Source organism: Bicyclus anynana, chromosome 21 (genome assembly GCF_947172395.1).
Source record: "Bicyclus anynana chromosome 21, ilBicAnyn1.1, whole genome shotgun sequence".
Taxonomy (NCBI): Eukaryota; Metazoa; Arthropoda; class Insecta; order Lepidoptera; family Nymphalidae; genus Bicyclus; species Bicyclus anynana.
In genome coordinates, this window is record NC_069103.1 from 6773961 (window position 1) to 6801726 (window position 27766).

At 36.4% G+C, this 27766-nt stretch overlaps 1 protein-coding gene across 1 annotated transcript; it reads right to left on the minus strand.

The window, feature by feature from the left end:
* LOC112057106 (egl nine homolog 1) lies at positions 1-27533 on the minus strand. The gene is made up of 7 exons (XM_024097600.2): positions 26590-27533; positions 21166-21285; positions 15547-15627; positions 6184-6323; positions 5140-5256; positions 4385-4446; positions 1-3337 (listed from the first exon to the last, which is right to left on the minus strand). The coding sequence occupies exons 1-7, from the start codon at positions 27454-27456 to the stop codon at positions 3309-3311; spliced, it is 1416 nt and encodes a 471-aa protein (XP_023953368.1). The 5' UTR covers positions 27457-27533; the 3' UTR covers positions 1-3308.
* Between the last annotated feature and the right edge of the window lie 233 nt (positions 27534-27766).

Below are 27766 nucleotides of genomic sequence, written 5' to 3' on the forward strand. Positions count from 1 at the left end.
TTGAAAAAGAAATATTTTAATACACAGCTGTGTCCACAAAATTAATTTATGACTTGAAATCACTTGAATTATTTTCAATAGTAAAAACAAATAAATAAACACATGTATTTTACTGTATTTCTCATGTTTATAACAAGTTTATAAAATCACAAAATTATATAATAAAAACTCTTCTCATAAGTTTTACTATAATCTAAATTAAATTATTATTTGTTACAAATAGGTAATAACTAGTATAATTAGAATTTAATCTAATGTGCGGTACTCATAATTCTGAATAAATAGGCATACTTTTTTTTTTAATTATTTACAAGTCAGCCCATGACTACAATCTCATTGATGATGCAATCTAAGATAAAAGCGTGCTAACTTGTTAGGAGTAGGGTGAAAATCCACACTCCTTACGGTTTCTACACGACGTCGTACCCGAACGCTAAATCGCATACGTCTTTACCGGTAGGGTGGTAACAGACCAGACCTGAGCCAATTTAGAAATCTTTAAATCCGAAACTGAGCCAAGCTAAGAATCGAACCCATGTCCTCTCTATTCAGCTTACTTTACTTATCAAAATATACTATAGTCTAGCCTATATTATTCAGAATTAATAGTATGTTTAATATTTATTATACACATATTTATACATAGTCTAACTACATTTTTGTATAAAATTCAATACTATATTTTTTTTACACACAATTGGTAAATTCGCTCTGCTATATGGATTTTTTTTTAATTTGACAGGACTTTTTCCATGAATGAGCGCAAGATGAAACATTTAAATGTCATTTGCAACTTCATACGCACAACACAAACACGGTACGTATAGCTTGACCTAGCATGCGACCAAGTGGAGATAAATAGACAAAATTTCGTCCAATGGCGGCGGAGTTGTCCCAGTCCCGTCTCTTTTAACCAAAAACAACAGATAACGCAAAAAAAACTGTCTATTTCTGTGCAAGAGACTCACGTTTGTCGCATGTTAGCCTTACAGAAAAATAAAAATCGTCGCCATGTTGCGAAAAAAAGAAGTAATTTCACTCATTCGCATATTAAGCACAGATTGAAAATACTTGTGGTCCCCCCAATAGAGGTTTTATATTTCTAGGACTCACAGAAATCACGTGAAGCAAAATGAATGAGCCGAACCGGAAATATCGCTATCTCCTTCGTCCTATATCAACGAAAAAGAGCGATATCTGCTGTTTGCGGCTATTGGTCGATTTTGTGTTCACAAGATATTGTTGTTAGTCTTAGTTAGGCAAATTGATCACTCTATAATATTGTAAGGGTAAAACAATTTACATATTATGGGACATTTTGACTCCCATTATTTAATATTATTACCACAAACATCATACTTTGTAAATCTTCTTTATAATTGTTTTCGAAGCTTCGAATCTCGAGCTTCGAAACTGTAAAGCAGACTTTTTTATTATTTACTAGTTATCCCTTAACCACAATCATCTAATTTGATGGTAAGTGATGATGCAATCAACTTGTTTTATAATTGTTTTCGAAGCTCGAGCTTCGAAACTGTAAACAATAAGCTATTATTAAATACTGGCAAAGTATTTATGGTAAATTCAGCCATATTTGGAATTATACATATATTTATTTATAATGGCTGTATTTATGGTAAGTATCTATTTTCAATATGTACAGTTATGTTGAAAAAAATAAATACACAACTTAAAGTATATCTATATACTATAAAGAGACGTGATAGCCCATGGATATGACCTCTGCCTTCGATTCGGAGGGCGTAGGATCGAATCCGGACCTCCAACTTTTCAGTTGTGTGCATTTTAAGAAATTAAATATCACGTTTCTCAAACGGTGAAGGAAAAACATCGTTAGGAAACTTCATTGTTATATTATTTAACACTTATCAAAGGGTGACGAAACTGGCCCTTATAGCCATAATAATACCAGTGGTGGTATGAACAAAAATTACCTTTAAAATGCACTTAACTCCTTATACTAAGACTCTTGTCATATAAACAAACATATATTACACAATTTATGTATTTAAATATCTATTATTTCACATTTATTACAATATTAATACGGACTCAATAAATGCGGCACGTTATAAACTTTTTTTTGAAGTGATAATTTCTTATGGGAGGGTAACGTAACGTAACGCGTTACAGCGCCACTGTTTTGCTTTCCTTTCTCTCACATACGACAGCAAAGGAGATGGTCCATTTCAGGTCCACTCTTGTACCACGTATCATTAAAATTTAAAAATTACAAGGATTTTATTAAAATTTACTAAAGTGAATAAATCTAACTAAATAAAAAGAAATAAATAAAATCACAAGTTTTAGAGTCATGTCAAGATGGCGCCCATAGAGCAACTATGATATGACAATTGACAGCAAACGTCAAATCGATTAATGCATTGAAAACGTCATCTATCCGCCATTATTACCCAAATTAATGTTGCATTTCTTGGGAGAAAATTAATATTATTTCGAAAGAATTAAAGTAAACTCGTAGATTTGTATAATCAAAAATAGTTAAAAAAAATATCTTCTTTTATTTCCGCCAGGGTACAATGACTGATCCTGGGCTCCATACAATTTTGGACCATCTCCTTTAAGTTATCATTTCTTTTGATTTTTTTTTGGACGCTGTTTGTTACTCTTTGTAAAATGTTTTTGTCAATATTGACATAAGTAAAATTATAATTGTAAGGACATGTTGGACTTTGATAATTATAATTTTAGGGGGTTGTACCCCCTTTTACAACCTTTAGTAATACACAAATACAGTAATAATTGAGCCAAAGTTGTGAAAGTATAAATATATCAATGAAAATAGTACAAATCAAGTGGTATATTGTACATAGAGTCATACAGTAAACAAAAGATATATGATTTGCGTGGAAATTAAAAAAAAAAAGCCAAGGAACTGTGATTACTCAAAAGTAGACGTTTTATACATTGTTTTGTAATAGTAAGACAGATTATTGTGTATGGATTAGGGCCAGCAGATCTGGCATATTATATCTTGCGTATATAAAACTTTTATGCATAGCGCGATTTTTAGCTATAGACAATAAATCACTTGAAATTAATTAAAAAAAACACTATCTAAACTCATAGGTAATGTTTTATAAGTATTATCCTCGATCTGTTGGCATTTATAGTATAAGTAGACTTGTCCGAGTATGTCCCTAATCACTGACAAGGGATGAATTGAGGCCATATATGGCAGAGCTGCGTGTAGCAGGTCCACATTTGACAGGCCACCGCCGAGTGCCGGTTCGCTAGAGGCAGACGAAGCCTCGCCGCATCCACCATCACTTGCTCGACGAAGGCTGTACGCGTTCTAGAGAAAAAAAAACAGTTAAACGATTCAAATAATAATCTAATAAAACAGTATTTCAATAATATTTCGCGATAATGCGATCGCGAGTCGCAAAGTTTTGGAGTCGTTTGCGATCCTCGAAAAACGAGATCCTGAACACTGGCGGAGTGTCAAGACTGCTCAATTCTTAAACATTGGCGCTCAGTGCACCAGGAGCCGAATAAAAAGTAATGTAGGTAATGTACCTGGCTACTTATAATTTTAGAATTTTTATATTTTTTGTATTATTACTTTTGTATATTTTATATTGGGTCATCATCATCATCATCTCCTTACCCTTATCCCACTTAAGTGGGGTCGGAAAAATATGTCAATCTTTTCCATTCGTCTCTATTACTTGTCAACTCATCATCCACTCCTTTTACACACATGTCCTCTTTCACACAATCCAACCATCTCTTCTTTGGCCTTCCTCTCTTCTTATGACCTTACTCTCCTAAGAGGAGAGCTCTTATGATGATTATATATTTTATATTGGGTAAAACCTTTAAAAAAAAAATATTATTATTATTATTATTAATAATGCAATATTCAAAAATTTGCGGGCGCCCGCGACTTCGCCCGCCCTTAGATCTCTTTAATCCAGCCCTATCGCAAAATCCGTTCTTAGCGGATACCTACTAACTATACGGTTCTCGGTTTTCGAGATTTCGTGATGAACGACCTTTCGAATTTATACATTAAGGTACATATTGAACTTTTCACTAAATCCATTCAATTTAACTTCTATGATATGCACAGCGCTAAGTCCGCTGTATAGCTACAGATATTCTGCTATAAACAACCAAAAAAAGTATTTTTGCGAGTGTCATATGTTTCCACAGGAACGGGAACTACGCGGGACGCCGGTTAGTATTTTGTAATGATCGTTACAGAATAAAAATGCACTAAATATCTAAGTTCCACATACCAAATTTCAACCAAATCGCTTCAGTAGCCGAAGCGAAGGAGGAACAAACATACACACACACAAACTTTCGTCTTTATAATATTTGTGTGATTACTTACTATACTTTTTAAGCGCTTCTTCTCTTTCGTAGGCGTCGAAATACCATAGCGTTATCGCGTATCTGAAATTGAAAAAACAACACATATTAAAATTATAATTATTTAATGCTCATGTATCGCTCTACCCAGTTATAATTGAGAACGCTGCACTCGAAATTGTAGACGAATACATATGTTTATAGACATATGATCCAGTTAAGTAGGTCCAATTACGAGAAAGAGGTGAACCGCCGAATTCAAATCAGCTGGGCCGCATTCGGGAAACTTCACGATGTCTTTTCGCCCGAAATTTCTCAGTGCCTGAAGACTAAAGTCTTCGAACAGTGCGTGTTGCCAGTGATGACTATGGTTTCAAGACTTGGTCGCTAACTATGGGCCTCATAAGAAAGCTCAGAGGAGATCCGCAGAAGAACCAAAGTCACCGACATAGCTTAACGTGTCGCGAAGCTGAAGTGACAATGGGCGGGGCACATAGTTCGAAGAGCCGATGAACGTTGGGGTCCCAAGGTTTTGGAATGGCGACCCCCCACCAGGTGGTCTAAGGACATCAAGCGAGCCACAGGGAGGTGGCTCTGGTTTGGAAGTTCCTACAAAAAGCCTGTCCTGCAGTGGACGTCCATCGGCTGATATGATGATGATGATGGTGATATATTACTTCTGTAATTAGTCCACTTATCCTTAAACAGCTATTTAGAGGCAGAGTGGGAGACAGTTGACTCCAACATGAATTAGCATTTAAACTTAACATCACATACCTCGTCGCGTATGCAGGTTGCACTTCATGTGGGTTCCGCCTGTCGGACCAGAAGAACAGCATTCTGTCAAATATGGGCGATATATCTGCTACTTGGTTTGTACCCTCCGGGAACACCCTGGAAATAAACATGATGAAATATTATTATACTGTTACGAACTAGGGTTCAAGGATTTAAAATGAAACACCTGGTGACTCGTATGAGACTTTATTCCACACCTTAATCCGAGTACCAATACGCACTTCGATACGTAGGCAATTCTTTGTTCAAAATTATAGCCGAGTTCACTATTGTTCACTTGTATTGCTGGTAACACTTCGATGTTACTTTGCTTCGCTCCGAAAGTCAACTGCCCCGAGCGTCACGTCGGTCGCGTATTTATATCCATTATATTGATTTTAGATTATTCTGGAAACGCCTACACGCGTGTTGTTTATTCCACAAAATTCGACAAAAAAACAATAATAAAACATTGTAAACAACTCTATGGGCGAGTGATTATGAACCTTATGTCTCTAGTACCTAATAGGGTTCTCCGTAACAATACAGTCAATTTTTTTTTTTTTAGATGGAATGGGAATATTGGTCATAATAAAAAAAAAACACGACTCTAATAGGTAGCGTTCTCAGTCAACTGATAAACCAAAAAGATTCTTACGACTTCGTTGCATGCCCTCCTCCTTGGTCTTTGGTTAGTCTTTGTGGCTTTGAATCACGAGGTTCTGTGGTCGAGTCCAGTTTGAAGTATAAAATACTGAGTATTACTTTCTTCTATGAAATTTTCAGTAAAAATTCTCAGCCTTCTTAAAGTGGGGGATCTATAAAATGGTATTACTCCCCTAAGGAATTAAACATCACGTGTCTTAAACGGTGAAAACATCGCGAGGAAACCTGCTTGCCTGAGATTATTTCTCTACGTGTGTGAAGTCTGCCAATCCGCATTGGGCCAGCGTGGTGGACTATTGGCCTAACACCTCTAATTCTGACAGACTCGTGAGACTCGTGCTCAACAGTGAGCCGAATGGTGATAGGTAGAAGTGTTACCTGAGCAAGCCGCCACATCGCTTGACGTCCCAGTCGAGGTTGAGGTAGTATATCGCGGTGATGCAGCGCCCGTCTTTGTTGGGGTTGTCCACGTGTTTGACGTAGTGGCTGCCTGAGCCAGGGTAACACGCCACCATAGCCTGCGAACAAACTCATGATTATTATCTTACTTTTTCTCGTAGTTGTGAATATAGTTAATGTGGTGAGATCACATTAAACTGTCTGTCTCGGTTATTATCATTAGAATCTGATGATGATCGTTAAAGATTTAATCTATCATCATAAGCCTTAGACCAATTATCATAGGACCAGCCTCGCTAGACGTTACACCTCTGTTAAAAGTATACGATCACGATCTAACGTGTTTATACAAACTGCGTCTATATCGATGTTTCATTGTATCAAAATTGCTCGGGTGTATTACGTTTTAAAACAGTTGTGTGTAGTTTCTGTAAATTTTTAATCGTAATACTCCTTCGACCATTAATAACAGGACCTGCTTCGTTAACCGTTATCCCTCTGGCAATGATCAAAAATCAATGATCTAACGCGTTTATAAAAACTGTTGCTATAGGAAGAATGTTTCATTGTTGTAATGGTTTTCGTCGTGTAAAGAGCTCCCTAAAAATGCCGGTTTGTGTAGTTGAATGACATAAAAAACTTGTAGTTTACGGATCGCATTGTACGGATCGCATCGAACGGATTTTATCTACAGTAAAATTTAAATCCGTTTGATGCGATACGACCGATACGTACGATGAGGATCTGTGGACGCCTATCATATCACAAAGCAAAGATATTAACCTCAAATTCGCTAAGCATTTTGTAATTCGCTGTTTAGTTTCAATTCGTAACCACGTGCAACAATATTCTTTGAATTCCCGGTTTCAACGATAAGGTTTACCCCTAGGTTAAATTACGTACCTAATGCTGATAAGGGAACGGAAATAGATATTTGCTGTCTTTTGTATAGAATACAGCTTATGCAGTATATAATTATAAATCGATAGCGATACATATACGATAGTAATTAAATGTAATGGATGCGCAAAATAGCAATAAACATAAATATACTAATAACTTCGACCACCCAAGCAGGTAGATATGATTTTATAGCTTTGGACGTTAGTGTGTGTAGCTAAGTATGTTTACTATGGAATAACGAACGCCCCGCGTATTCACTCGCGTAGTTCCCATTATCATCCCCTTGTGAGAATACGGGGATAAAAAAGCCTATCACACTCATAAATAGCGTGGCTTTCAAGTGATAAAAGAATTTTCAAAATAGTTCAGTAGATTCAGAGATTACCCGCATAATCTTAAAAAAATAAAATATACAAATCATATGCAATTATTATAAAATCTATACTAATATTATAAAGACGAAAACTTTGTTTGTGTGTTTGATTGTAATGAATAGGCTCAAAAACTACAGAACCGATTTTAAAAATTCTTTCACCATTCGAAAACTACATTATCCACAAGTAACATAGGCTAAATTTTATTTCGGAAAAAATAGGGTTCCGTAAGATATTTGGGTTTTTCTGACACAAGGTGTAAAAAATCAACCAGAAAGGTAGGGTAGGGGTTTACATCGAGTTTCATGCGGACGAAGTCGCAGGCGTCGACTAGTGTTTAATATACTCGTATAAGGTAAGAATAACAACATTCTAATCGGAAATCATTATGACAAAACACAAAGTTGTTTATTCGCATTCTCCATTAGTAAAAATACTTCTATATGAGTAATACGAGATGGTACGTAATCTTATGTATTGTTTTCTTGCACATAGTGTTTCCTCGTGGCAATTAATGCCACACAACAATTGCACATAATTTTATCTTGAGTGCGAAATGCATCAGGGTAATTCCCTGCAATAATGTTTTAGTGCAGAGGTTCCCAAACAATTTGTTCTCATAGACCATTTTCGAAATGTAGCTGGTTCCAGTGGAGCTACATTTTTACCATTTCTAATTTCAAAAATATGTATATCTAACTATGGAAGTTTGCGTTGCGGCTCAGTTCCAAGCAAATTAACAACAAAATTATCAGTTTTTGAAAAAAAGTGACAATCGATTGCTAAATTAATTAATTTATTGAGTTGTGAGTGGATGCAAAAAAGCAAAGTTGGCCAATCAAAAAACTTTACTTTTTAATATCTTACTCACAGCACAAGAATTCAAAAATTTCTTACTTGTTTTATTTAGAAAACGCCAGATTCAGTTTGAAACTAGATACAATTTCATGGACCCCCGCTTACGAACCATGACCCCTGTTGAGTCTCCCGGGGACCCTTGGGGGTCCACCTGGATCACTTTGGGAACCAACGTTTTAGTGTGTACATGTGTTACTTCACAAATATTTAGATTCACTATTCGTAATGTAAATGTACACACTTTTGTGTTACAAGTATGTTTCTCAGAGAATTTTCCTCCTATATTGTCTTACTCGTTTTTATGAATATGGACTAAAAAACTCAATTTTCTTAGTCAAAGTGAGCTTTCAGTAGTAGTAGTAGTTAGAGTATTCATCATCATTATCGAACCCATATTCGTCTCACTGCTGAGCTCGAGTCTCCTCTCACAATGAGAGAGGTGAGGCCAATGGTCCACCACGCTTTCTTAAAATGCACACAACTGAAAAGTAAGAGGTGTAATAATAACAATCCAACAAACCAGTGCAAGCGATGTGTTTGTTAATTTGTGTAAAAAAAATCACGTGTGTGTATTGCGAATCAAATTTATAGTAGTGTGTAGTGTAAATACACAAGATATATTTAACAAGGACACAAAATATATTTATTGGTGTTAACTAATTTCGATGTGTGAGTTTACCTCGTCCCCCTTAAAAAGCTACAGACAATTTTGTTTGTGAATTTTGTACGAGTCCTTATGTAATTAGTCTGAGCGCCGTCCTCTGAGCGCCACGCGCACTCACTGACTGTCCGAGTGATGTAGTTGCACTCGGTGCAATAACATCACATTTGTTATGGCACGTGCGGCTATTTCAGTACTGTACACATCACTGTTTTGAATTTGTACCACCAACTACTAGCAGACGCCCGCGACTTCGTCCGACACAAAACCGGGTGAATCATCATCATTAACAACCCATATTTAGCATACTGTCGAGCACGAGTCTCCTCTCAGAATGAGAGGGGTTAGGCCAAATAGTCCAAGGAAATGCACAATGCGGATTGACAGACTTCACACACGTAGAGGATTGAGAAAATTCTCAGGTATGCAGGTTTCCTCACGATGTTTTTCCTTCACCGTTTGAAACACGTGATATTTAATTTCTTAATTCGGACCAGATTCGAACTTACGCCCTCCGAATTTGCAGAGGTCATATCCACTGAACTATCACGACTGATGACCAGGGTGAATAGCTTCATATAAAATGTTCTGGTACTGGAACGTACAACCCGGGCCCGACAGATGATAGTGGGAAATTACGTGTAACGCGTTAATAATGACTCGAAAGTTTGAATGATGTTAAATGAAATGCGGTTATGAAAATATTCGAAGGCGCGTAGATACATTTGAATGGTTATATGTGTCAAGGGCATCGCTATAAATCTCTTCGTGAGAAAACTGTAACAGAATTGGACCATCTTGATAATGTGATTACTTATCCTTTATAACTGTGATAAAATTAGTTCAGTCTTTGCATGAATTTATTTTGCATGCATTGCACGTCTTATTAACTTATTATACATTAGAGAAGAGTGGTGTGGTCGATGCTCTATACCCCATATAAGGACGCAGCTTGGCTCTGTAGTGAGTAGTTAAAATAGGCAATAAAGATGACGATGCTTTGAAAATATATAAAAAAAAGAAATTGTTTATGAATCAAAGAAAACGATATGTAATTGTATGTTTTAAATACCTTTGCGGCGTCAGTGTTTCCTGCTGACCTATTCACTATTTTGGTGTTTATTATCAACTTATTAAAATAAACATCAATTCAACTGACAAAATGTCATCTACCTACTCTTAGATATCCACCAGTAGGCACCGGTTGACATTATTACATAAAATCTCAATTTCGTACATGTCAACGAGTATAAGTCAAATATAGTGAATTAGCTTATACTGTCATTTAAGTATATAATTTAAACACCACTAAATAAAAAAATATAGCAGGTATAGGTAATACAACTAAGATTTGAGATTTCATTATTTATTTTCATTTTTAACAGACAATTAGGTTTGCGTTTGACTAAAATTAGTCAGGTCTGTTCGCTATTAACCATAAAAAAAGTTGTTTGAAGAACGTTTTGAAACATCTGGTACAATATAAGTCATTGGGTTCAATAAATAATAGATACGAATAGGCAAGCTTTCTTTGTTCAAGTGACACCTTTATGAAAGTAAGAGTGGTTAGACCTTTAGAGGGTCAATGGACATCCATAATGCGGTGAGGTTCAATAGAAAAATATCGGAACATCTCACCACGTGCCTTAAAATATGGTGTTATTGTTGAATCAATTTATGAGTACAATGTATGTATATAAATATACAGGGTGCTCGGGAGTATTTCCCGTAACTTCAAGGTGTCGACAAGTCCACATTGGAGCCGAACTGCATAACTATTTTTTTAATGTTTTCATTCAAAGTAATTCAAATAATTTCCCATAACTTCAAGGCGTTGACAAGTCCACTTATAGGACGACCTGCATTACAATTTTTTTTTACTGAATTTTTTTTTCATGTTTTCATACATAGTATTTCAAATAATTCCGACCATCCATGTAACGCACGCCTTTATCTATCCTTGCATTTTTAAATACATAATCGTAATGGTAAGAATGTCGATATCGACGAGATATTGCAACTGGCACTCCGCACTTCACTAGTAAGCTACTTCATGATATTTATCAATGAATAAGTTTGGCTAGGTCATAATATAAGGATGCGATAGAAGGGACACAATTTAAGATCCATTTACAAAAGAAATATTTTTAAATCCGAAAATATTCTTTTTAAACCACATGTTCCTCAGACATTTTTATTTATTTTTCTTAAACTATATATCTAACCCTAGAGTTATGGGAAATACTCCCGAGCACCCTGTATAATGTAAAAAACACAAAATAGTGCATGTGTGCGTTCAATCGCTAAATTCGGATTACTTTTTGCGGTGATTTCGTAGGCCTGTAACATGTCTAATAGTAAAAAAATCTTTGATTGGAATACTAATGAAAGGATTAGTAGGTAATGCTTCGTTGGTTTGCGCAAAGTAAAACATACATAGCAATGAACAAGAAGCGACCTCGACTTTCGTACCATTTTCATAGGGAAATCCCTGCGAGAATTTATTTTTAGTTGCTCGTAATGATATGTAAATATATCTTGTATTCGCCTGTATATAGATTTGTACCTATTGTCATCATTGTTATGTTTGTTTTCATTATGTTTATGTACATAAACATTATAATAACAAAACTGTATGTACATAATTTTGTCTTTGTCCTACAATACTATGTTTTCTTAAGTCATACTTTATATACTATATGCACAGCCTCAGCCGAATGCTGCAGTAAATTTAGATATTATATCACTTTCAAAAATTTTCCTTTTAATTTGGCAATCAGCGTTGAACTTTTTGCAATCAGTATTGAACTTTTTGCAATCAGCGTTGAACTTTTTGCAATCAGTATTGAACTTTTTGCAATCAGCGTTGAACTTTTTGCAATCAGTATTGAACTTTTTGCAATAAGTGTTGAACTTTGTGCAATCAGTATTGAACTTTTTGCAATCAGTATTGAACTTTTTGCAATAAGTGTTAAACTTTTTTCAATCTACATAATAATTATATTTAAGTATTAAAAGCAAAAATGGTTTTCTTAATCTGCTGAGTCATTGAAAATTTTACTTATAATTTCTGGGTTTAATGACTACACTTAAGATTTGATTTTATAGATGGATTTTTTTTAATTCTTTACAAGTTAGCCCTTGACAACAATCTCACCTGATGGTAAGTGATCTCACCTGATGCAGTCTAAGATGGAAGCGGGCTAACTTGTTAGGAGGAGGATGAAAATCCACACCCCTTACGGTTTCTACACGGCATCGTACCGGAACGCTAAATCGCTTGGCGGTACGTCTTAGACGGTAGGGTGGTAATTAGCCACGGCCGAAGCCTCCCACCAGCCAGACCTGGACAAATTAAGAAAATCTCAATCTGCCCAGCCCCATATATGATCGAACCCGACCTCCGTCTTGTATATCCACCGCGCATACCACTGCGCCACGGAGGCCGTCAAAAATTGATTGATTGTGTCGATTCGATAGACATTGTCTAATGCAGGCATTTTCTTTTTTTATATTTCCTATTTTAGTCTTTATTATCAACCCATCAAAATAAAAAAAAACAAATCATTAGGCAAACTGTCAAGCGGTGCTTACAGTGGGTATCATACAGTATATGATACTTTGTTGTCCACTGCAATAGGTTGATATTAAAGACCAAAATCGTGAATAGCACATGCAAATAGGTAGTTGGATATTGTTAGGACTGGAGTGAAGAGTAACGTTTGTAAACACGGCGCGGCGTGCCCACAGTATTACTTCACACGTTTCCCACTACGACAGCAATGTTTACACCCCCCTGCCCCCGCGCGTCGCCCCCCCCGGCCGCATGCCGCGGATCACGTACGCACGTCGCCGCCGCGCATGCGTCGCTCCGCCCGCTCGCTATCAGCGCGATTCTAAACACATTCGCACTGATAACGATTGTATAGCATGGACACGCGATCTGCGATAAATTCCAATGCTGTGCTTATGGGGGTTTTCACGCAGATACTAGTACGTAGTACTTTTGGAGTAGTTTACTTATTTGTTTTATCTATACTAACATTTTATAAAGAGGTAAAGTTTTTTTTTATTTTTTATTCTTAATAGACTGGCGCTTGACTACAATCATGCCTGGTGAAAGCCTTTCTTGATGAGTACTGTTTATCAAAAAAGAAATTAGAAATGAAGGTAGAAAACGCATGCCATTTCATAACTTATTTATTTTAAATGATGTATGGTTTGTTTATAAAATGTTATATAAAATATATTAACCATATCTAATTGTTCTAAGCTTATTAACCACATTTATTTTTATTAATTTAAGAACAAGTTAATCATAATTATTATTAGGTGTGAAATTACTGACATGAGTGATTTATACCCTCATTCTTGATTTGTTTGTTGGTAAACAGGACTCATCAAGAAAGGCTGTAGTATAAGTTGGAGCGCGCTTGCTTGGGAAATGCCTATACACTCTTGCCTTGTATATGCCTATACACAAGTAAGCCACGTTATTTGCGAGTGTCGTAGGCTACATTTAATCCCCTGTAAAATACGGGCAGTTTCTAATCTGTACATATTTTAGTCATACGCGTGATCTTTCACATAATTCTAGATTATATTGTGGTAGGTATACTTATTTGTACTTTTAATTATGTTGAATTAATTTTGTATTATTTTTAATGGAAACCTACGTAGGTACCAAAAGTTACTTTATATTAGAACTACAATAAATTCCAAGGTTGTGTTTATGAATGTTTTGACGTACATAAATAGATTGTAGTAGTTTACCTGTTTGTACTTTTAATTATTTTAAACAAATTTTTTTTAACGTTATTTCTAACTCATAGCTCGTTTTTGATAGCGTACAGCAGGGTTCCATCCTTCTCTCTATTCTAAAAAAGGAAGATTTGAGGACTTGGACCCGGTATGATGCTCTAATACGCTTTGGCGGACTTAGGGCAAAGTTTGCCATTGTAAAATTATCGTTAATTATTATCAGGGTTAACGTGCCCAAAGGCACGGGGTGTAATGTCACCCCGGAAGACTATTGAATTTGTACTTAACTAAATAAAAGAAGTACTAAGATCTCTAATTTCCAAACGCAGTAAATAAGCAACGCAACTTAAAACAATTTTGCTCGTTCCATTTTGAAAGTGTCCGATGCGCTACGCTTCGCGCAGTCCGCGCTATAGCGAACATAACAGTAGAAAACTAGAAATAGTTTGGCAAGAGTCGTGCGAATTCGGCGCCATCATTAGCAAGCGCTATATAGGTAGCTGGTGTAATCTGCTTTCTATATTTAAAAGTAGGTGTGTATCGGCCTTGTTGGCTTTACTACAATTTGTATAGACTTTAGAGGGTTTTTGTTCTTAACCCTCCGGCCGGGTTTTTTTTTACAGCCTCCGTAACGCAGTGGTATGTCTGGTGGGCCGATTGAGGTTTTCTTAATTGGTACAGGTCTGGCTGGCGGAAGGCTTCGGTTGTAGCTAGTTACCACACTACCGGCAAGGATGTACCGCCAAGCGATTTAGCGTTCAAGTACGATGTCGTGTAGAAACTAAAAGGGGTGTGGATTTTTATCCAACTCCTAATAAGTTAGCCCGCTTCCATCTTAGATTGCATCAACACTTACCATCTCAGGTGAGATTGTGGTCAAGGGCTAACTTGTGAAGAATAAAATAATTTAAAAAAATTTATAAATTTGTACCATTATCATTATCATTGTCAACCCTTATTCGGCTCAGTGCTGAGCACGAGTCTCCTCTAAGAATGAGGGGGTACATTATCATCGGGGGATCATTATCGCTAAGTCTTCTTGATATCAGTATAACATAGTGTCAGTGGTAACACTTTCTAAATTCTAACATCTGTAAAATCTATAGTAGGGGAGCCGAAGAGGGGATTTTTGCAGTTACTCGAGCGCGGTAAATGAACATAAGGGAGTATACCTTGCTTGTTTTTGAGTACCTTCACCAAGTATGGGCCCTTAATTTTGGTTGGTACGTTTAGGGCAACCAAAAAAAAACTTCAGAAATACTCAACTAGCACGTCAGATTAAGATAAGGTAGGAGTTGATGGCTAAAAGGTGTGGCATTTCGAAAATCTGACGATTTGAACTTAACGTAATGGAATGGGAGGGTTCCAAAGTTACAAAATAAAACCATTTTTATTTGGATCGTGCCGCGATGCAAGAACCAGCTCATGACTAAGGGCCCCGTATGGGTTCGAAACTAGTCGGGCATACTCCGACCTTATATCACGTGAGTTTTAGCCGTGTTTCATAACACTCACGATAGTTTAAATTCTAAAATAAAACCCTTATATTTCTGTTATCGAGCTACGAAACGCTGAAACCTAATAAATACTTTATTAGGTTTCAGCGGTCGGGAAAAAAACTACAGGCATTAAAGACAATTATTATAGCTTTGGCTTACGTTACGTTTCGTATAACCATTTATTCTTGCTATGATCTACCAAATCTAATAGATTCTCATGACGCTTTAGTAACTGCAAATTTAGCATCCCGGTCTCCCTTACTACTACTTTGAGCAAGAAACATACCTTCGTCCTTCCGTTGATGCTGTAATTGCCCATCTTGCCGTTGTTGACCATCTTGTTTGCTTTTAGAATTATGTTATCTACCTGTAAATAGTAACAAAACAGTCTGTTATTGTCAAACATGGATTTGTGGCGAACGAACTCTTTCGTTCGCCCACTTTAGGTTAGGCCATCAACATCTACATTCACATTCCATATTTAATTCATATTTAGAATAGTGTAAAATGCGCATGCGTAGAAAAATTGTTTTGTCCATTCATTACACATAGTCAGTTCATCATTCCACTTCGTTATAATCAGTAAAGTGAAATAATAAATATATCAATCAACAACATCGCCTCATTCAAGTATACCAAATATTATAAATCTCCATGGCGATAGATTTAGCTGATGCTGGGCTATTAGTTACTTTAATGAATAACTGGATTTTTAAGAAACTAAGATATGTTGCTCCGACTAACTTGCTCAACAAAATATATATTGCTTTGGCACAACCCATCTTAACTTATTGTATTCCTTTATGGGGAGGAGCTGCTAAAACAAGATTTGTTGAAGTTGAAAGAGCTCAGCGGTACTTATTAAAAACCATATATTTTAAATCCTATCAACACCCTACGGACTTATTATATTCAGAAAGTAAAATGTTAACAGTAAGACAATTATTCATCTTAAACGCCACTTTAAAACTGCACAAATCCCTTCATTTTAATCCAGATCATTTAAATAACAGACGTCACGGCAACGTTACAACCACAATAATTAACAAAACTTGTTTTGCAGCTATGCAATATAAAAAACGATCAAGTATGTTATATAATAGACTTAATAAACTTTTGGGTATTTACCCCTTAAACTACTTTGACTGCAAGGGGAAGCTCTCTCCATGGTTACAAGCCCTTACCTATGATGAAACCGAAGATCTGTTAAACGTTATTAAATAAATTCCGAGTTAGTTAAGACAAAACAATAAACAGAAATATTAGATTGGATACACATTCCATTTCAGTTTCAATTACTCACACACACACACACACACACACACACACACACACACACTCACACGCACATACACGCACACACGCACTTGTACGCATGCTCATGCAAACAATTTTATTCTTATTTCTCACTTATTTTGCATGTTAGAATTGTAAGAAAATTATGTATTATTTGATTTATGTTAAAATTATTGTTTTTGTTTTATAATTATAATAATATTATAGTTAAGGAAGAGCGGGGCTTTCTGATACAGGTCTAGTACTTAATAGAAGGTCCCAGCCCAATCAGCTATGTAAACTTGATAAAACAATAAATTTTCATTTCTTTTCATTTCATTTCAATAAAATAAAAATAACAGAGCCTATTTGATATTATTTATTTAATATAATTATTTTTTCTTCCCATCACACATCACACTTCCCATTCATCATTTTACATGATCAATTTTCACCTACAACCGAGCCAGTGGCGTAGCTAGGTAACCAAGGTGCAAATAAAAAAATATAATATAAACGCCGTTTCTGAAAGAACTGTCTGAAAATCCCTACCGCCTTCAAACTGATTAGAAGGTATTTACCTTAAAGATATACCTTTATATACCTTAAAGAACTCAACCAAATTGGGTTTTTCAAAACTATTGAACCATTACCGTTACCGTAGTAAGTAAACGTTCTGAAATGCCTACCTAAATCATACTTCTTATTACCACTCGCAAAAAAAAAAATAAAGACAATATAACATACGAGTACCTACTCGTATACGTGACCACATATTCTTTCCTCGATCGAATGTCACACAGATCATAGAAAACAAAATTACTCATTGCCCTTACCGCATCAACAATAGGTACCTACCTAATTGATTCAGTACGGGTTAGGCAGGAAACAAATTACTAATGAAACTATATGGCATTAGAAGCCCATATCGGATGTGTGATGTTTGTCACGTCTGCCACTGAAAGGGAATCGGCCCTGCGAGTACAATCTACATAAAGCCTATACAAAACTTACGTTAAAATGCTATAAATCATAATTATTCGGATATTGGTAGGCGTCCACATATCCGCATTGTACGCATCGTATCAGGCAAATTGTAGTATTCTTTGTACAGAAAGTCAATACAAGTGCGTCCACTGATCCGCACCGTATGGAACGCATCGCACGGATTTTATCTACCGTACACAGAATAAAGATCATATAGAATGAGTATTAACTTTATTTGGTGAAGCCGGTGAAATCCATAAAAACGAAACGTCACGCGTCTCCTCGACATCTAACACAACTTATGAAAACAAAACAAACACAAATTATAAAAAGTTTCTATAAACTTTTTATAATTTGTGTTTCAAAATTTAACAGTAAGAACAATTACGTAAATTAATATACTTAATAATCAATAATTAATTACTAATAAAAAATACTCCATTTTATTCCTTTAGTTGTTGTAAAATGTTTTTAAAATATTTAAAAACATATGACGCCATTTTTCTTGAATAATGATTTTATTGAAAGTTACTGATGCGACACTTCGTGTCGTACTGACTCGAGAATGTATTCGGTTTTGAATTGAATTTTGTTACCACGTTTTATTTCTACGTTATAGGTACTACGTTACGGTATAATACGTTATATCGCCGGCCAAGCTTCGCTTTGACTTATTCAACTTGACCTCATTTACTTTCTTCTTCACCCAATTGGTTACGCAAGCAACCAATAGGGTATACCTATCGGCGATAAACAGAAACTTTAGACGCTTATATATACTCAGAGGCACAATATTATCCGCCAACTTTAATATACTCGCCTTTAAGTAGAGAAGAAGAAGATGAATCCGTAATTCGCTTGGTCACATTCTAACTGGAGAAACACTAAACCGATTTGATTCATCTTTTTTGAAACGGAGAAAGAAGTATATGCGACTTACAGTAGCCTTAACTGGCAGAAATCATGTAACGCAAAAGCACGTTACAGTTTTATACGCAGTTAGTATTTATCTTGCAAAACAGTTGACTCATGTACCTCGTTATGAGTTGTATGAGTTGGCTTTATTAGATTACCGAGAAAGTACTCATAAGTAATACTAGGTACTTGTAAAACATATGGATACTTAACACATTTACGGAATGGATTGAACCAAGTATTTGTGTGTGTACGAGTATATGAAATACGAGAGCCGTGGATTCCGACCTCTGCTACCGATTCCGGAGGGTGTGGGTTCAAATCCGGTCCGGGGAATGCACCTCCAACTTTTCAGTCGTGTGCATTTTAAGAAATATAATATCACGTGTCTCAAACGGTGAAGGAAAACATCGTGAGGAAACCTGCATATCAGAGAATTTTCTTAATTTTCTGAGTGTGTGAAGTCTGCCAATCCGCATTGGGCCAGCGTGGTGGACTACTGGCCTAACCCCTCTCATTCTGAAAGGAGACTGGAGCTCAGCAGTGAGCCGAATATGGGTTGATAACCAACGATATGAATTACAGAACGTACGCCAGTTTGTATTGTTTTGATGTCTTGGATATGTCAGGCATGTAATGACTGATTACACCGAGACTGGTACACCGAGTTAAATAATAACCCTGCAGGGACCTGGAGCCAAAACTCTCCGTACAAGTCTAAGGGAGATCGTATCCACTGTTGAGAACAGTTGCGACAAAAAATAGCGTCAGGCAGCCTTTCGCATTGGAACTACTTAGTGAGGCGCCAATAAATTGAAATTTTATCAGCAGTTATCACTTTCAAGCACATAATCAGTCTGGTATTTTATCATTCGTATAATGTGATACGTTGTGCGAATTTATACGCAATAATTAAAACAATGGAATGCAACTTAGCTGGAACTATATAGGTAAAGCCCTTTTCATGAATGAAGTCCTTCAGACGCGGCGCTAATTGTCACAATGTCTTGACGCTTTGTTTTTTGGCAATGGCAATTTTAGTTCAGGCTTTAGCTCCGGGACTTTTTCCTTTTTGAAAAGGTCTAGCTACTATTTATAAACATATATTTCGCTACGCCTAACAATAAATATTAATTTCGTATAACAATATATTAATTTCGTTTGCGAATTGCCATTTAATTTACGTGAGACGACGAAATAAACCATATTGGAGATTTTACTAATTTAAATGGATGAACGAATGTAATGTTCAAAAAAAGTATTTCTTTTTTTTTAGTTCATAATAATAAGGAAGTCCAGAAAAAATACTAATTTTAATGATTGATGATTCAATACAGTCTTGAAGATTCTGTAATTATTTTTTATAATTTATCTATTGAACAGAGGGAGTATTTCCCATAACTCTATGGGACCTTTTTCTTTACCGAAAATTAATTATAAATGTCCAAAGAACATGTGTTCTAAAATTAATATTTTTCGGATTTATTATTCGGACTAAATAATATTTATTTTGTAAATAGATCTTAAAATGTGCCCCATACGCATCCTTATTTAAGACGCAGCCAACATTTAAAATTTTAAAAGGCAAGGGTAGATAAAGGAGTGTGTTACATGTATAATCGGAAATATTTGAAATACTTTGTATAAAAACATAAAAAAAAATATTTTTAGTAAAAAAAAAAAGTTATGCAGTTTGGCTTCAGTCCTATAAGAGGACTCGTTAACACCGAGTTGACTGAACTTGAAGTTGTGGGAAATACTTCCGAGCAGCCTGTATACTAATATTATAATATTACAAAGAAGTAAAGTTTGTGGTGATATAAGGGTAATCTCTGGATCTACTAAACCGATTTAAAAACAACCTGTTTTCACTATAAAGCTACGTTATTTGTGAGTTTTAAAGCCTATATTTCGTTTGCGTATTCTCACGAGAACAGGAACTTCGTGGGTGCAACCGCACGGCGTCGGCTAGTGAAAAATATTTGTATAATCCACCGCGTTCAAAACAAATGACTCATAAAATCGTACTGACAATTTTCCAAATACCTCCGACCAGTAGAAATCAGGTACTTACACCGGATTCACGAGAGCTTTGCGGAATTAATGAGATGGGATTGTAATGCACAGTTAGAAGTTTAACAGGTGAATATACTTGACCTAACTATATGGATAGGTTAAGTTGGCATGAATTTATTTGTAGATTTTGATTTACAATAGAAGGACCTTCCTTACATTAAAATGCTATACGCTTATTCAAGGACTTAGCGAGGTAAGGGCAGCTCTTCGCTCGCTCTCTTTAAAAACCATAGGCCAATCGACGCTTACAGCAACGGTTCCCAACCTAATACCCTTTGAGCCTCCCTAAAGTTTACGCTAAAATACTGCGCCCCCCTTAACTGACAAAAAACAAACGATGAAAACTTCAATGGACTTTATTAATCGTGTACAACGTATAATAATGACCATTAGTGAAAACATTTCATCTTAATTTAAGCCATTTCTGACAGGACCACATGAAACAACACTGTCTGCAAAATCTAAATCTATAAGATATTCTCACATGGCTTGAATTAATACATCACCGGCTTAGCACCGCCTTCATACTGATCAGCAGGTAGATCATATTATGATGTTATTTTTCGCTTTTTAGTTTAGTGGGTACGTTTTTAGGTTTTGAAGTCGGTTGTATTTTTTTTATTAAAATTTTTATTATAAAATGATTACATACTTGACTAATAAGCTGTCCTATGTGGTAACAGTGGGGTTCCTTGCCGTCGATCCACGTGATGCGATCACTTCGTATCGTCTGTGCTTCTGTGCTGCCTGGATTTGAGACTAGCTGACCTGCCTATGGGAAATAAGCATTAATATGTATATTATCTAAGTATATTAAAAAAATTATGCATAATACATTACTAGCGGACCCGATCAAGCTTTGCTTTGACTTATGTGCACTTCTTCCCTATCGTTACCCTACACTACCCTACTCCTACCCCTATCCAACCCCTGAATTAATTCATTACAAAAAATGTGATAAATGAATAACCGTTCGACCAATTTTGTGCAAACTTCACATAACCTTATCAGCCGATAGACATCCACTGCTGGACATATTCTCTGCCTCTTGCATGGACCTTCAGGCACTACGGTCTCGAGCCGCCAGCATCCAGCGGCTTGTAAGGCTTGTGCCAGTCAGCATCCTCAACTGCCAACCTCACCTACTCGTGGTGCACCCTGCAGATTGAACGACGAGGCTCTGGCGGCCGACTCAACTGCCTGGTTTTTTATAAATGGCACAGGCCGGTGTCGGGCAACAGTGACAACATCCGATCGGGCGATCCAGCCCTGCGAATGACCAACCCTCATGCCCATCGTGGTCATTCTTTGGGTATTAGACTTTATGGACAAAGCCAAACTACTAAATAGTCCGAACAAAGCCTAAACATTTAGTTTGGATAGGTGAGTCCGTTCTTGAGTTATAAATTTACAACGAAAGTGGCATTGATTTTTATATATGTAGATACATAAATAGGTAATGGCATAGCGATGCACTAGGTGGACCAAGGATATCAAGCGGGTTGCAGGGAACTTCTGGATACTGGCGGCTCGAGACTGTTGTGCTTGGAAGTTCATGGAAGAGGTCTATGTCCAGCAGTGGACGTCTATCGGCTGATGATGATGATGATGATGATAGCGATGCATGGCGTGATTGGGGAGGTGCCATGGCCTAACGGCATAATGAAACAATTTGGAAAACACAAATGTGCATGCACCATAAAACAAACGAGGTAAATGGCTCTATAAAGCCTGAGTAATGGTAGGCTCACTCAGTTAGAGAAGATCTATGCTCCTTCCAAAGCAGTGGTAGTCTATCTTGATTTAGAAAAACTTGTACAATATAAATAAATCTTCTCCACCTGTGTTGTTCTCCCTACTTAGCAAATTTACAGTCACCTCTGGACAGCGAACTAGGCAGTAGATCATGGTACAGTTAGCAAAAATGCAAGTAGCTAGAACAACAACCACGTTTTGTGAACAAGTGTAACATTAAGTGTGTTGTTGTATTTCAAATCAAAACACCTATCTACTAGGTTTCTGAATAATGGAATTTTAGAAATATTTTTACATGCATTCAGTATTAATATTACCAAACATGTTTCAAAACCTAAGCCACTACATCAAGTGGTAGATGGTGGTACTTTTTAGGGTTCTGTAGGCAACAAGGATTAATTTTGTGATTAGTTGGTTCTGGTATCATGTTTGTTTCTATACAACCGAAAAACGCTAGCTGATATAGTTATTTCAACAAATCGACTGCTGTGTGGTACAGTGGGTTGTGACCTTACTTTCTGCATCTACAGCCTTGGGTACCCACAACTAGATTTAGTGTATGCTTTCTTTAAAGTAAATAAAGTGATGTGTGTATGGTTCAAAAAAATTTATATTTTATGATGTCACATTTATTTACATCATAGTTATTATACCAACAGATTACAATACCAGATGCAGAAATAAATCAACAGTTAAATTAACAAAGTAAAAGTTGTAAAAATAAAAGTAGATAATAAATATTATTAATGTACTGAATTTCACATTTGAATACATGATTGACATAAAAACTAAACATAAACAAGGCTGACTCAACGCACGCTACGCCTACTGGGCAATACCCAGTGAGTGTTAGGTAAGAACTGTGATGTAAGACCTAAATTACAAGCATGCACATTGCTACAGAGATCAACAACATTATATAATTTTTTTGAATTAAAAGACTGTGTGCCATATCCTTTAAATATCACCAATATTCCCATTTCCCCCAAGTAGCCAGATTAATTAATATATAAAAATAAAGAAATATCTTAGCAATCCATGGGTTCACTGTGAGGGTGCAGGGTCCATTGAGTGGCAGACTAAAAAACTCAGAGCAGAGACCTGGACTTATGACTAACGGACATAGGGTTAAATAGTTCCTTGACAATCAATAAACACTCTGGTGCGTGTTGTTCTCCCTGCCTAGGCAAATTTGGCAAGATCTAAGAAGAGCTTTGGATACCCATTGTAATATAGAATTTGCTGCAGTTCTAGAGATGTCTTTAAGCAAGTTAATAGAGAGATTTTGCTGGTAATCCTCTCGCACCTACTTCTACAGCATGCTGACTAAACATAGAGCCATTTCTAGTTAGTAAATTTGTTAGACTGTGTAAGGAGTGGGTATGACTTAAACATTTCATGTTATTTTTGTACAATATGGTCAATTAAATCTATGATTAAATATGTTATAGGATATCTGTGTCCTACAGTTACACTTGCATAGATTGTGTTTCTGTGGAAATATCAAGATAAAAAGTGACAGCTTTTCCCATCATCCTGACCCAAAACCGGGTCGCAAAAAAAAATACCAGGTTGCAGCATTATGGAGGCAATGCAGCAAATTTAACTTAGTAGTAGGAGATGGTCCATTTTATTTATTGACTAATGAGACAATAATGATAGCTCGACGGGCGGATTGTAGGTATAATTGGTCCAAAAACTTAAGTGGGTCACGAAGGAGGAGTATGAAATTTACCAGGTTATAAATAAAGTTTGGGAAATGCTGTTCTGCCATACTGGATTTATAAATGGTGTTAATTGAATAATTTTCATTCATTCAACCATGTGTTGTAGTATAATATATACATAGTTATAGTATAGAATAGTGGGAATCTATATTACTTAATGTTATAGAGAGGTAGAGTTTGTATTTATGTTTGTTTAAATATATCAATCTCTATCAAACCAGTAATAAAATTTTTTTTTTTTTTTTTTTTATTTAGTCTCTCAATTATTCCTGCAATCTGTCGTGAGACATTCAGCGGGATTTTAAGTATTTGAATCAAGGCGTGTTTGGTGCAAAATCCAGTGATTTGCCCAAATATAATAATGTAGTGTCTATTTCATGACATCTTGTGGTGCTTGGTCTCTTAAGCCTTTTGAAAGTTGTATCAGGTTTCTTCATCATTAGGTTCCTTGCAAGTTGATTTGGATGTTTACGAATACGCTTTGGTATGTTTTCATTGAGTGTGCAACTTCTGTCTTTGTAGTTTTAATTTTTAGCTCACGATGCAGGCAATCATTTTTGATGTACCAAGGAGAATTGGTAATCATGCGCACCATACGCTATTTGTTTCTATAAATAGTTTAGCTTCTAAAGAGTGGTGTGACAGGCCATTTGGGTTCCATAAAACTATTTTGAGCTGCTCGAATTTTGACATATGACTGTCATTAAATTGGTGAGGAGATTTGTCACGGTGCATAATTGATTCATAATTTGATTGAACATATTTATTAAATTCTTCATATCATTTTGATTATCGGAAGATTCTTGGATGTTAGAATAATTTTTTGGTTGAGATTTGTTTTTGAGGATATCTGCATAGCTTGTTTCAGGCATTTGCCATTGTTGTCTCAGCGTTATAGGATTGATTGGTATTTTAGGCTGTCCTGATTCTGTAGCAGGTATTTTAGGGCGAATAGGACGATATTTCTGCTTCTGTAGTTCTTTATAGACACTGCATCCCTTGTAATTTGCCGGGTGATTTCCACCACATAATACACATTTGACTGAGTCTGATCGTTCTTTGCGTATGCAGTCTTTTGAGGCGTGATTCCCAACACATTTTATGCACTTGGGCTTGCGGTGACAATATGCTTTGGTATGTCCATAGTTTTGACAGTTGGCACACTGTGGAATGTGGCGGGTTGGTCTGGGAGGTTCAAATGTTATCCGACAGTTTAGAAGGCTTTTGACGTCGTATATTTCTTTATTGTTTTGTTGTGGAGATAGTTCCACTATGAACATGTGAAGTGGTTTCTTAGATATTCTTTGTTTTATATTCCAGATATTAACTGTTTCGTGTCCAAGATCTAGCAGAGCTGCCTTTATTTCTTCCAAGTCAGTGGAAGGGTGAATCTTCTTTAGGATTACCCTAAATGATCGTTCTTGTTTAGGTTTATATGTGTAGTAATCTGTACCTCTCGTATCAAGCTGTTTCTCTACTTCCCTGTAGACTTCTTGAGTTTTTAATAGAATCTTTACTCTATTACCGCTTAATATTTTTAGCTCATAATTTTTACTTGCATATTGGTCTAGAAGCTGTTTTAAAGGTGTGATGTTTTCTACTCCATCCACAAATATTGGAGGGGGCCTTGGGATTTTCTCAGCTGGGACGGCTGATTCTTTGTCTTCAGCGTCTAGATCCAACTGTTCAAAAGAGTTGGAGGTTTGAATTGGTTGACTTTTAAACTTGGTCTGTTTTTGTGCATTGAAATTGTTGGTAGGGCTGGTCATAGGACGTTTTTTGTAGTTTGATTTGTCTGTGCTTGTAGTTTGTGCAGGTTTTTCGCCAACGATACGAGATTCTTCAACATCACTTACAGAATTAGTTACACGTTGGAAGAAACTTGGATGTAAGACTTGTTGCACATATTTTCTGTTTCCAGTAGAATGAACATCGGCAGGGTCCTGAGAACTCTCTCCTGGAGAGTCGTCGGTCACATTGCCTGGTCCGGGAACCGGGGAGCGCCAGGGGTTAGCCGGGTTAAAAGGCATCGCATTCTCAGTATAATACTAGTATTTAATAATACTAGTGTAAGTAAAATATATTATATTACAGATCACTTATTTATTACGTCTTATGCAACAAATAATGTAGGCCATCGTAACTCGCGCGGCGAGGCCGGTAAGAAACGCGGACGGTAGCGCTGTGTCAGCAGTTTAACTGTGAGCGCGAACGCGGCTGTTTTAATCGGAGTGAGAATTGCGACTAATAGTAATAAAAGTAATAAAATGAATATAGTAAATAGTAGTAATCAATGTTGTGTTGTGCAATTTTTACAACTGTTACTAGGTAAGGATACATTAAATGAAGTAGACTTGACGGATCTCACTATAGGGGATATTGTTAGGTTCGAGAAGGCTACAGAAAGATTTGAGGAGGAAACACTGTCGAGACACCAGTGAACCTGTGTCCTTTTACCACGGGAATTGGGTGGAATGGTCCCTAATTAGGCCTCGTCAGACGTCCCCTCTATAATGTATATCAACAAACAAATTAAAAATGAATGTAGCAAATGTAATACTATTCTAAATGATTTCATGAAAAGGGTTACTCACTGTGAAAATCCCTGATCTGTGCATTTCTAACACTTCTTTTAAAACTAAGAGTCCTCGCTCTTTACCAAGGAAGTTATTTAACACACACACTCCATATTGAGTCATGTCTTTTATCACTCTTTGACACAGGCCGTAGCAAGGGTCGCTGGGGTCCATGTCGTAACTGTTCATTATGTTATTGAACGGCGCTGAGCTCCCTTTGAGTGAGGCTTCAGGGTATTCTTTCATCTTTATCGGCTGTTCACTCGGTATTGAGGGCATTTTCACCTCTGTCCTGTTCACAGCTTTCAAAACATTTGATGTACCTGCTTCAGATAAATCAGCATTCAACTGCTGGGCTGTTTCGCTCAGTATCTCCTGCTCCGAGGAGCCCTCGTGAGTTATGGCACTCACTTTAGTTAAGTCTTTATTTGTGTACACTACACTAGATATAACACTATTGTCCTTATTGGATTTGTTTTGACTCGAACTGTCACTGTTGTCACTCTGTATTTGCGAGGGTTTCTTATCACTAACAATGTCACTACCCTCCTTCTTGAGGGATTTGTTTTTGGCTTTTTTTAAACGTCTCACTTCACTACCAGTTTGTGGCGCTTGTTCTTTTTTATCACTATTCACTAGAGTGTTTGCTATGATCTCCTCATTCTCTATCTTTAGTTTATCTTGGATATGCGAGGAATGTTCGCCAGATTTGTCGTTGCGCTGATCCTGTTTTTGTAACTTCGGTGCACATTCACTTTTATGTCTTTTCCAATCCTGCCGTTGATGTTCTGTGTTACAATAATAAATGTTAAGACAGCGAGCGCACCTTCGATGGGTTTGCTGGTTGCAAACGGCGCAACTAGCAAGTACGCCTTCTTGATTCATTCTGATTCTGAAATAAAATAAATTCTTCCCCTAGCCGGCCCTTGCCTTCCGCTGTCAATTCAACATGTCAAACCACAGATAATTAGAATTTAGATAGTCAAACCCACAGACGTTTGTTTGTCAAACCACAAAGTGATTGTGACAGTTGTATTTTTTTTTCTTTTCTTTATTCTTTCCGTAAGGAAAAGGCAAAAGTTGACGGATGTAAATTACGTCAACCTAATTTTTTAATTTAGCTTCTCACTAATTTGTTCATTTTTGTTCGGATACTTGTATATTGCTTATTTGCTACTCGCTACCTTAAACCTCC